This window comes from Halichoerus grypus, chromosome 10 (genome assembly GCF_964656455.1).
Source record: "Halichoerus grypus chromosome 10, mHalGry1.hap1.1, whole genome shotgun sequence".
In the NCBI taxonomy this organism is placed as follows: Eukaryota; Metazoa; Chordata; class Mammalia; order Carnivora; family Phocidae; genus Halichoerus; species Halichoerus grypus.
Window position 1 is genome coordinate 100,436,876 of NC_135721.1, and position 12,715 is coordinate 100,449,590.

The window sequence follows — 12,715 nt, forward strand, 5'->3', positions numbered from 1 at the left end:
GAAAAAAAAAAGAAGATAGCAGGAGGGTAAGAATGAAGGGGGGGAAATCGGAGGGGGAGACGAACCATGAGAGAGGATGGACTCTGAAAAACAAACTGAGGGTTCTAGAGGGGAGGGGAGTGGGAGGATGGGTTAGCCTGGTGATGGGTATTAAAGAGGGCACGTTCTGCATGGAGCACTGGGTGTTATGCACAAACAATGAATCATGGAACACTACATCTAAAACTAATGATGTAATGTATGGTGATTAACATAACAATAAAAAAATTAAAAAAAATGCATATAAACACGTGTCCCTTAGGAAACATAGTCACCATAGGATTTATCCGTTCCTGAGTCATTAGTTCGTAATTTTAACACATAGGATTTTTTGTCATTTTTCTCTTCTCCCTTCAAATTCTGAAAATTAAGCTTAAAAACCTTAAAATTGTGAAGATGTGAAGAAGACCAAATTTTACTTCCTAAATACTTTTCCTTTGTGTTAAAAACAAAATAAAAGCTGAAAAGAGTATCCCAATTTCTAATATTGATAGATCTCCTAGTCAAAGACAGCAAGAATAGTAATTTCTTTTTCTCCTACAAAACCTTGTTTTTTAACTGTAACTTTTCAAAGGGCACATTTTTCACCTAATTTAATTCAATTCAAAATGTTATTGAGTATCTACTATGTGCAAAGCACTACAGGCAGACACAGCCCCTACCCAGGAAGAGCTTGGTGCCAGTGTGGTCAAGGGAGGGAAGGCGGGGGGAGACAAAGACTGCAATAACTTACCTATGGCTGAAGAGGAGGCTGGGGCCGTGCCTGGTGAAATGGTGAAAGGTAAAGGACAGCAATGACGCTCCATGGCCTGGTGATGCAACTCAGCTATTTTTTTTTTTTTTTTAAGTATGGTGAGTTTTGTGCCTCATTCCAATGTGAATTGACAAAGACCTGTCTCTGCTGGGTTTATTTCAACATAAATGACAAGCAAGTGCCACCACCTGGCATTTCACAGTGAGGGTGAAGTTCTAACACACCTGACAGCTACCAGCACTACTCCCTTTCTCCACCTGGAGCAATGCAAGACAGCAGTCGGCACTCACTCTTGTTTGCTTCCCAACCTCCTTCCCGCTTCCTCATCACCGCCTTCTTCCCTCCATTCTAAGCTGTCTGAGCTTGACTGCTTCCAAATGATTTTGATTACTACTACATAACAATGGGATAGTGGACCTGGATTAGAATAAGAGTGCCAAAGGCCTGAAATGACAAAGGAAAGTCAAACAAAGCACTTTTCATCACTGTGCAGATACTTTCACAGGGGATTTTTCCTCTGTAATTCTTTAAAACGTTCTCTCCTTACCTAAGGTAGCATGGGGTATAAAACCCTGGGATCCTACCCAGATCACGAAGGTAAAAAAGAAATGAATGAATTCAGATGCTTTAAAAAAAAAAAAAAAAAAGGTGAGGAAAGAGTCAATTTAAAGATCCACACTTTTTTTTTTTTTTTAAGATTTTTATTTATTTATTTGACAGAGAGAGACACAGCGAGAGAGGGAACACAAGCAGGGGGAGTGAGAGAGGGACAAGCAGGCTTCCCGCAGAGCAGGGAGCCCGATGCGGGCCTCGATCCCAGGACCCTGGGATCATGACCTGAGCTGAAGGCAGATGCTTAACGACTGAGCCACCCAGGTGCCCCAAGATCCACACTTTTCTAAAGTATAAAACTATGTAATAGCTCTGGAGAGACAAGCCTATACTGTCTTCACAACAAAAATGACAGTGTGACATAATTTTAGCTTGAGTATCTTAGACTAATCATTATAAAAACTGTTTTTATTCCAAATGATCCGGAACTCTAGAGAATCTACCAACTTGTCCTTCCTCTCATCTCCATTGTTTTCACCCTCTCACGGCAGTAACAAAAGATCAGAAGGAGAAAAAGGTACAAAATGTCAGCGTGGGCAATGTTTTTCCATCAAGTCAGGCATTTATAAATGTGAACATATTTGTGGATTTTTCACTGAAATATCTTCCTGCTTTGGGGCTGAATCTGTAAATAAGACATTCGAATCACCAGATAGCAGTATCCATATGAAAACAGAAACTACGTAAAACCGAAAGGGTTACTAAATGTAGATGTAGGATTAGGTTATTCTAATTACTACAAGTCTGATAGTACATTGCTTATAGATTGCTTCTTTCTTCAAAATGTAATTTTAGATGTGAAAGTTATCCATCTCTGACGAAAATTCTGGACTACATTAACATTGAATAAAGTATTTATTGTGACTTTTTCCCCTGTGACATAAGATTGTTTATTTTTCCCAGCTCTCCAAATGACACAGTTGCTGAACCTCTTTCAGCTGGTCTTGCCTGAAAATAATGAAAGATTAAAGATATTAGAAATAGATAAATATACAGCTCTACATGAAATCCCTTAATGCCATCATGTATTTTTTTTAAAAAACCCCACCCTGTGTAAATAAAAAGTAAATGAAAACATGAACCCACTAGGAAAAATGATTTGTCTTAATAATATTACCTGCGAATCATGGTATTTCCATCCTATCATGTAATAGATCTGATATGTGGCAGGTACTGAACCATCCTCATTTCTGTACATTTCTATAAAGACAAATAATGATTACAATCTGAAAAAAATAGAAGCAGGAAGAAAAACATCTGCTCAATAAAAGTCATGTCCTCCAAAGAGAAATGGATATTGGGATACTCGGAGGACTTTGAGAATGCCTCACATGAAAAATCCTCAACGCTGAGAAGCTGACAAAAATATAGTTAAGGGCTGTTTGGAAAAAGGATACAGAACTACAGGATCTGTGTTCTGAAAGGAAGGACAAAAATCTGATGATGCCTTAATGGGAAAGGAAAAAGTACTGGCAACGTTAAGGGATAAACACGGTAGGGCACGCATTCCTCAGTGAGGCGCGGGTGGAAAAGACAGCCAGCTCGCTTACCTCTGTACACCGCCGCGGCCGCCAGCATCGTGTCTCGGTGCAGCAGGGCTTTTCTATTCCAAGCACAGTTACTCTCACCCATACCTAAAAATACACTACAGGCAATTTTAGATAATACCGCCAATAGCTGAGCTACTCAAAGCACAAATTTAACCTCTTCACATCCAACAGTGTACCCCTCCCCATTCTCTAATAGGTTGTAGCTAAGCTTCTTAGTGACTCCAAGGCAAAAACTACTTGAAGCTTCTGGATATTAAGACCAGAGAAGAAGTCAAATTTCAGGAGGCAAGTCCCATAAGCATGCCTTACTTGCCAACAGTGGTCTAAAGCAGGCCAGCTGGGCAAAAGCAAGGCAACTGACCCTCCAGGTGAGTCATGAGGAGTTGGCAAGTATCTTTCCAAGGATGCCACATTTTACACCCCTTTTAGATGCTCTTCAGAGGACAGGGCACTGCTACAATGCCTCACTCCTTCTAAGCCATAAATGTCTGGGAGAGGGCTCTGAGACTCATTAGACAGTACCAAAACTACGATGCGTTTTCAGATTTTACAATATATTACTAATCCCAGATTAGGAAGAAATTATGTGCATTCTTTACAGGGGCACTTTTCTTTGTTTTGAAATTTAGACTTCTGGGGCACCTGGGTGGCTCAGTTGGTTAAGCATCTGACTCTTGATCTCAGGGTTGTGAGCTGTGAGTTCAAGCCCAGCTTGGAGCCTACATATATACATATATAAAATTTAGACTTTTTTTTTTATTATTATGTTAATCACCATACATTACATCATTAGTTTTTGATGTAGTCTTCCATGATTCGTTTGCGTGTAACACCCAGTGCTCCATGCAGAATGTGCCCTCTTTAATACCCATCACCAGGCTAACCCATCCCCCCACCCCCCTCCCCTCTAGAACCCTCAGTTTGTTTCTCAGAGTCCATAGTCTCTCATGGTTCGTCTCCCCCTCCGATTTCCCCCCCTTCATTCTTCCCCTCCTGCTATCTTCTTCTTCTTCTTTTCTTTTTAACATACAATGTATTATTTGTTTCAGAGGTACAGATCTGTGATTCAACAGTCTTTCACAATTCACAGCGCTCACCATAGCACATACCCTCCCCAATGTCCATCACCCAGCCACCCCATCCCTCCCACCCCCCACCACTCCAGCAACCCTCAATTTGTTTTCCTCATATCAGTGAGGTCATATGATGCATGTCTTTCTCTGATTGACTTACTTCGCTCAGCATAATACCCTCCAGTTCCATCCACGTCGTTGCAAATGGCAACATTTCATTCCTTTTGATAGCTGCATAATATTCCATTGTGTATATGTACCACATCCTTATCCATTCAACTGTCGGTGGACATCTTGGCTCTTTCCACAGTTTGGCTATTGTGGACATTGCTGCTATAAACATCAGGGTGCATGTACCCCTTTGGATCCTAACACTTGTATCTTTGGGGTAAACACCCAGTAGTGCAATTGCTGGATCGTAGGGTAGCTCTATTCTCAACTTTTTGAGAAACCTCCATACTGTTTTCCAGAGTGGCTGCACCAGCTTGCATTCCCACCAACACTGTAGGATGTTGGCATCCCCGCCTACATCTGTCGTTTCCTGACTTGTTAATTTTAGCCATTCTGACTGGTGTGAGGTGGTATCTCATTGAGGTTTTGATTTGGATTTCCCGGATGCCCAGCGATGCTCAGCACTTTTTCATGTGTCTGTTGGCCATTTGGATGTCTTCTTTGGAAAAATGTCTGTTCATGTCTTCTGCCCATTTCTTGATTGGATCATTTGTTCTTTGGGTGTTGAGTTTAATAAGTTCTTTATAGATTTTGGATACTAGCCCTTTATCTGATATGTCATTTGCAAATATCTTCTCCCATTCTGTTGGTTGTCTTTTGGTTTTGTTAACTGTTTCTTTTGCTGTGCAGAAGCTTTTTATCTTGATGAAGTCCCAATAGTTCATTTTTGCCCTTGCTTCCCTTGCCTTTGGTGATGTTTCTAGGAAGAAGTTGCTGCGGCTAAGACCTCTTAGACTTTTTTTTTAAAGATTTTATTTATTTGTCAGAGAGAGAGAGAGCACAAGCAGGGGGGAACAGCAGGCAGAGGGAGAGGGAGAAGCAGGCTCCCCACTGAGCAAGGAGCCTGATGTGGGGCTCGATCCCAGGACCCCGGGATCATGACCTAAGCAGAAGGCAGATGCTTAACTGACTGAGCCACCTAGGCATCACTAGACTTTTTTCTTCAAGTTGATACCTAAAAGCTAGGATTCATATTCTTCTACTGTTCATTAACAATTAGTGCTGTATATTTTATTTTTTATGCATATACTATAATTCCTTTGAGGCCACATTTTAAACTAGTCCACGAAATCAAAACAAACTTCAAAAGTAAAAATCCTTTATTTATTCTCTATATACTACACCACCAAAAGTCAGTTCTTACTTTTGTTTTTCTACTTTCACAAAAAAGCCCCAATAAACTTCCCAATATCAGTTGTTCTTTAGAAGTTTAAAAATAATAATCTTCCAAGTTTTCAATGGCCTTATTAAAAACAATCAACAAATCAGCTGTAGTAAGTAAAACTTTTTTCTCTTCTCCAATCCCAAAATGTTCCTACTATTCCTTAAAATAATGAATCTCTGACACTAAAAGCAATGTCCAGCATCCTATGAATACAACAGCCCCAATTAATGAAGAACGATAGATATACGAGCTAGACTGTCATGAAGAAAAAGGTGGATCTTATTCTTGCTGTCACAATGCAGCTACATGACCTTAGACCAATTGCTATGGGTCTTCTAGGTGGCCAGACCAGATGATCTCTGAAGGCTTCTATAGCTAACATTACAGACCCATTACATAATCTGATTTAAAAACATTCTCCTACATTGTATCAACCATATCAAGTGACCAGAGGTAAACTGGGAGTTGGATTGAAAGAATCTATTGTTGATGATGGCTGTGGTGCTTTCATTTCTGTTCACCTTCTCAGTGCCATGACTTATTACACCTTAGATATAGGCAATACCAGTGGAAAACAGGTTTAATTTATTTAATGTAAATACTTAATACATGGAGGGAGGGGGGAATACTTAATACACTAGAAATTCTAAAATGCCTTTTAGAAAATTGGTATTAGATACACTAAGATTACTAGGCATAATGTTCTCTCTGATACAGAAATTCAAGAGCACTACTGCATAACACTTACAGTCAGTAACTCTGCTGCTTGCCTCACAAGAGAAGCATTCCACCATACCAACCTTCCTTTCTCCTCGTGGTAGCAGTGTGATGTGGCGCAGAAAGTCTAGACTTTGGGATCATAATGCCAGTTCGTATCCTTAAGTAATCTAGGGCAATGTCACTTAACTCTAATTAAACGGTTTTATCATCTTCAAAATGGAATGAGAACACTTCATAATGCATCATGGTAGACCTTTACTGAAGACCACCTGGGAAACACATTTAGGAACTTCTGACCAGCTCTGGGCTTTGGGATAACAGAAAAATCCAGGAAGCAAGTGACTGTTTAAGACTCTCACAGTGTTTTTAAGGTTAAGTTCAACTGCTTGTATAAAAATCTAATCTACTATGCTTTAGGAGGAACAATACTGAGTACTGTCTTTAAAAAACAAACAAACTGAACTTACCTTAAAACTACTGTGAAAGCCTCCAAAACTTTTCATGCATTCATCAGCTGATACACAACTTGTTTTGTAAAATTAGGTCAACATTCTGGACTTTTTTCTGTGAATTAATAACAATGGCAGCTCAAATGAGAAGCACTACAACCATCAAGAAAAAAGTGTAACAATATAAAATAGCAAAAACCAATTTGAAGGCAACACCATGTTCCAGTAAGCAAAGCACACCTGGAGGTAGTCACCCAAGCTCCGCACCCCCTCCATTCATCCCTGGACCACTCTCCTTCCCATCTCAGCTGCCTCTGACCTTTTAAAGGCAGAGTGGTTGAGATTTCAGGATCTGAGTTAGGCTGCTACACTGGACTTAAATCCTGGCTCTATCACTTATATCACCTTGGGCAAGTTATTTAATTTCTCTCTATGCCTCAGTTTACTCACGTGTAACAAGAGAGATGAACTATATTAGCTCTAGTTTTACCTTCCTCATAGAGTATGCTTTATGAACAATGCTGGAGGATGAGCTTTTTAACACAGTGATCTGACAGTCTCTCCTTCACATGAAATTCTCCACCCACAGTACCAGGCTCACCTGATAAAATCTAGAGGCCTCTGGTGGACTATCCTGCATCATTTCCTATCATCTCTCCACCCTACATATTCAAGCGATACAGAATTACTGTAGAGTTTCTTAATTAGGAAAGTGAAGGAAGTGTGTATTCTCTCGCATCTCCATGATTTTACACGGACCATTCCCTTGGCTTGGAAGGCAATGCCCCAAACCTGTACCACTCACTCACTCTCCTGGCAAACTCATTTTAGCTTAGGTCCTGTCTCTTCTATAAAAGCATCCCTGATACCCTAAGCAGATTTAGGGATTCTGTTTTTCCCTATACTTTCAAACACAATTATCTCATTTTACAGTTAAATGCCTATGTCTCTCTCTTTATCTCTATGTCACTACTACAGCACAAGCTCCCTGAGATAAGGAACTATGTATTTTCATCACTGGCTCAATAGTTGGCACATGGTAGATGTTCAATAAATGGTAAGTGAATGAATATAAAATCAACCATTTAATGTTTATATCTACTTCATTAAATATCACTTTTACAAGTTATCTTTACATAATTCTTCTTAATCCTCCTAAGGATAAGAGACTCAAAGACTAAAATATATGATTTATGTAAAAGGCTTAACAGTAAAAATAAGAGAAGCACTGGCAAAGCCTCTTAAGGTAAATATCAGGCAACAGGTCCTCAAAATAGATGACCTATTTAAAACCCTTGGGGGAAGCGGGGGTTATCAACTGGATAGTGGCATGAGGCAACCTTCTGAGGGGGCTGGAAATGTTCTAATCCTTGTCTGGATAGTGATTAAAAATACAAGCAACTATACATGTAAGATTAGAGCATTTTACTATGCTAACTTCAATAAAAAAAAAAAATGCACACAGATCAAGTAGGCAGTATTAGACTTTGGATTCAAATCCTAATTCCAGTTCCAGTGTGACCATGAACAAGATACCTAACTTCTCAATGTCTCTATTTGCTCATTTGTAAAATTAGGATATCAGAAAATGTCACAGAACTGCACCCAGCACAGAGTAAGTTCTATATTTTTAAATCAGTGGGTAGTAACCTTTTCCAACTGATGCATCTAATTTCTAGTCTCTTTCTTGCTTCTCTCTTGAAATGAATCATGAGCATAGCATTTATTATATAGCAGAATAAAAATAAATGCTGCATTTGAGAAATATTTTTATCATTAGAGTCTGAATGATACATCATCGACCCACCACCATCTCTCAAGTCTTTGGATGAAGGGACTCCGTGATTATGTCATGGGAAGCCAAGTGTTTGGGGCAATGCTTGGGAGGGGAATGTGTGATTTATCACTGATCCCCTGTCATCTCAAGCACACACGCTATAAGCTGCCAATCCTGTATTAAATTATAATGAACAAAGAGTGACTACAGTAGTAAGTTTTCAGCTACATACCTTTCTCCTTGGAAAGCCAAGAGAAGTGCCATTCTCAGAGGAGGCTGGATGATGGGTAAAACGGACTGTTATAAATGGGCAGCCCAAAGAAGTCGGGTCAGGTAAGAGACTGCCAGAGCAGGAGTCAAGAAGGCAAGAGTTTGGCACCTAATTCTGCCATTAACAGGCAAGTGTTCCCTTTGGGCTTCATATTCATCACTTGTAATACAGAGATAAATAGTTACCAGAGGACTACTAAGAGAAGCAACTGCAATAGCGTTTAAGAAAAGCTATAAATCTGTAAATAACTGCAAGCTATTTAGTCTTATAAATCTCTTGCTTAAATCATCTTCATTTTTCAGGATCCAGATTAAGGTTCCCCTAGGTAAGCACAGTTCTGGTTTCAACGAACACACCTTTAATCGCTTCAGCTTCCTTCACTCAGCAAAGCTGCCTATGCCATTTGTTTTTTTTTTTTTTTTTTTTTAATTTTTTTATTGTTATGTTAATCCCCATACATTACATCATTAGTTTTAGATATAGTGTTCCATGATTCATTGTTTGTGCATAACACCCAGTGCTCCATGCAGAACGTGCCCTCCTCATTACCCATCACCAGGCTAACCCATCCTCCCAACCCCCTCCCCTCTAGAACCCTCAGTTTGTTTTTCAGAGTCCATCGTCTCTCATGGTTCTTCTCCCCCTCCAATTTCCCCCCCTACATTCTTCCCCTCCTGCTACATTCTTCTTCTTCTTTTTTTCTTTCTTAACATATATTGCATTATTTGTTTCAGAGGTACAGATCTGAGATTCAACAGTCCTGCACAATTCACAGCACTTACCAGAACACATACCCTCCCCAGTGTCCATCACCCAGTCACCCCATCCCTCCCACCCCACCCCCCACTCCAGCAACCCTCAGTTTGTTTCCTGAGATTAAGAATTCCTCATATCAGTGAGGTCATATGATACATGTCTTTCTCTGTTTGACTTATTTCGCTCAGCATAATACCCTCCAGTTCCATCCACGTCGTTGCAAATGGCAAGATCTTATTCCTTTTGATGGCTGCATAATATTCCATTGTATATATATACCACATCTTCTTTATCCATTCATCTGTTGATGGACATCTTGGCTCTTTCCACAGTTTGGCTATTGTGGACATTGCTGCTATAAACATCGGGGTGCACGTAGCCTTTCAGGTCCCTACTTTTGTATCTTTGGGGTAAATACCCAGTAGTGCAATTGCTGGATCATATGGTAGCTCTATTTTCAACTTTTTGAGGAACCTCCATACTGTTTTCCAGAGTGGCTGCACCAGCTTGCATTCCCACCAACAGTGTAGGAGGGTTCCCCTTTCTCCGCATCCCCGCCAACATCTGTCATTTCCTGACTTGTTAATTTTAGCCATTCTGACTGGTGTGAGGTGGTATCTCATTGAGGTTTTGATTTGGATTTCCCTGATGCCGAGCGATATTGAACACTTTTTCATGTGTCTGTTGGCCATTTGGATGTCTTCTTTGGAGAAATGTCTGTTCATGTCTTCTGCCCATTTCTTGATTGGATTCTTTGTTCTTTTGGTGTTGAGTTTGATGAGTTCTTTATAGATTTTGGATACTAGCCCTTTATCTGATATGTCATTTGCAAATATCTTCTCCCATTCTGTCAGTTGTCTTTTGGTTTTGTTGACTGTTTCCTTTGCTTTGCAAAAGCTTTTTATCTTGATGAAGTCCCAATAGTTCATTTTTGCCCTTGCTTCCCTTGCCTTTGCCGATGTTTCTAGGAAGAAGTTGCTGCGGCGGAGGTCGAAGAGGTTGCTGCCTGTGTTCTCCTTTAGGATTTTGATGGACTCCTGTCTCACATTGAGGTCTTTCAACCATTTGGAGTCTATTTTTGTGTGTGGTGTAAGGAAATGGTCCAGTTTCATTCTTCTGCATGTGGCTGTCCAATTTTCCCAACACCATTTGTTGAAGAGACTGTCTTTTTTCCATTGGACATTCTTTCCTGCTTTGTCGAAGATTAGTTGACCATAGAGTTGAGGGTCCATTTCTGGGCTCTCTATTCTGTTCCATTGATCTATGTATCTGTTTTTGTGCCAGTACCATACTGTCTTGATGATGACAGCTTTGTAGTAGAGCTGGAAGTCTGGAATTGTGATGCCGCCAGCTTTGCTTTTCTTTTTCAACATTCCTCTGGCTACGCGGGGTCTTTTCTGGTTCCATACAAATTTTAGGATTATTTGTTCCATTTCTTTGAAGAAAGTGGATGGTATTTTGATGGGGATTGCATTGAATGTGTAGATTGCTCTAGGTAGGATTGACATCTTCACAATATTTGTTCTTCCAATCCATGAGCATGGAACGTTTTTCCATTTCTTTGTGTCTTCCTCAATTTCTTTCATGAGTATTTTATAGTTTTCTGAGTACAGATCCTTTGCCTCTTTGGTTAGATTTATTCCTAGGTATCTTATGGTTTTGGGTGCAATTGTAAATGGGATCGACTCCTTAATTTCTCTTTCTTCTGACTTGTTGTTGGTGTATAGGAATGCCACTGACTTCTGTGCATTGATTTTATATCCTGCCACTTGACTGAATTCCTGTATGAGTTCTAGCAGTTTTGGGGTGGAGTCTTTGGGATTTTCCACATAAAGTATCATATCATCTGCAAAGAGTGATAGTTTGACTTCTTCTTTGCCAATTTGGATGCCTTTGATTTCTTTTTGTTGTCTGATTGCTGTGGCTAGGACTTCCAATACTATGTTGAATAGCAGTGGTGATAGTGGACATCCCTGCTGCGTTCCTGACCTTAGGGGGAAAGCTCTCAGTTTTTCCCCATTGAGAATGATATTCGCTGTAGGTTTTTCATAGATGGCTTTTATGATATTGAGGTATGTACCCTCTATCCCTATACTCTGAAGAGTTTTGATCAAGAAAGGATGCTGTACTTTGTCAAATGCTTTTTCTGCATCTATTGAGAGGATCATGTGATTCTTGTTTTTTCTTTTGTTAATGTATTGTATCACGTTGATTGATTTGCGGATGTTGAACCAACCTTGCAGCCCAGGGATAAATCCGACTTGGTCGTGGTGAATAATCCTTTTAATGTACTGTTGGATCCTATTGGCTAGTATTTTGGTGAGAATTTTTGCATCCATGTTCATCAGGGATATTGGTCTGTAATTCTCCTTTTTCATGGGGTCTTTGTCTGGTTTTGGGATCAAGGTAATGCTGGCCTCATAAAATGAGTTTGGAAGTTTTCCTTCCATTTCTATTTTTTGGAACAGTTTCAGAAGGATAGGTATTAATTCTTCTTGAAATGTTTGGTAGAATTCCCCTGGGAAGCCATCTGGCCCTGGGCTTTTGTGTTTTGGGAGATTTTTGATGACTGCTTCTATTTCCTTAGTGGTTATAGGTCTGTTCAGGTGTTCTATTTCTTCCTGGTTCAGTTTTGGTAGTTGATACATCTCTAGGAATGCATCCATTACTTCCAGGTTATCTAATTTGTTGGCATAGAGTTGCTCATAATATGTTCTTATAATTGTTTGTATTTCTTTGGTGTTGGTTGTGATTTCTCCTCTTTCATTCATGATTTTGTTGATTTGGGTCATTTCTCTTTTCTTTTTGATAAGTCTGGCCAGGGGCTTATCAATCTTGTTAATTCTTTCAAAGAACCAGCTCCTAGTTTCGTTGATCTGTTCTACTGTTCTTTTGGTTTCTATTTCATTGATTTCTGCTCTGATCTTTATTATTTCTCTTCTCCTGCTGGGTTTAGGCTTTATTTGCTGTTCTTTCTCCAGCTCCTTTAGGTGTAGGGTTAGGTTGTGTACTTGAGACCTTTCTTGTTTCTTGAGAAAGGCTTGTATTGCTATATACTTTCCTCTTAGGACTGCCTTTGCTGTATCCCAAAGATTTTGAATAGTTGTGTTTTCATTTTCATTGGTTTCCATGAATTTTTTTAATTCTTCTTTAATTTCCTGGTTGACCCATTCATTCTTCAGTAGGATGCTCTTTAGCCTCCATGTATTTGAGTTCTTTCTGACTTTCCTCTTGTGATTGAGTTCTAGTTTCAAAGCATTGTGGTCTGAAAATAGGCAGGGGATGATCCCAATCTTCTGGTACCGGTTGAGACCTGAT

The 12,715-nt window shown here is 39.7% G+C and overlaps 1 protein-coding gene across 6 annotated transcripts in view; it reads right to left on the minus strand.

Moving 5' to 3' along the window:
- Nucleotides 1-2,241: 2,241 nt before the first annotated feature.
- The window catches only part of NDUFAF5 (NADH:ubiquinone oxidoreductase complex assembly factor 5), a 34,948-nt gene continuing 24,474 nt past the window's right edge, over nucleotides 2,242-12,715 (minus strand). For 3 of the 6 annotated variants that reach the window (XM_078056920.1, XM_078056919.1, XM_078056922.1), the window contains 3 exons: nucleotides 2,956-3,039; nucleotides 2,523-2,605; nucleotides 2,242-2,353 (listed from right to left, as the gene is read on the minus strand). In XM_078056920.1, the coding sequence (XP_077913046.1) occupies nucleotides 2,549-2,605; nucleotides 2,956-3,039 (141 nt within the window). In that variant the 3' untranslated portion in view covers nucleotides 2,242-2,353; nucleotides 2,523-2,548. Of the gene's footprint in view, nucleotides 2,354-2,522; nucleotides 2,606-2,955; nucleotides 3,051-6,611; nucleotides 6,709-12,715 lie in introns of those variants that run through there. The other 3 variants (XR_013441941.1, XR_013441942.1, XM_078056921.1) reach the window with 3 other exon arrangements.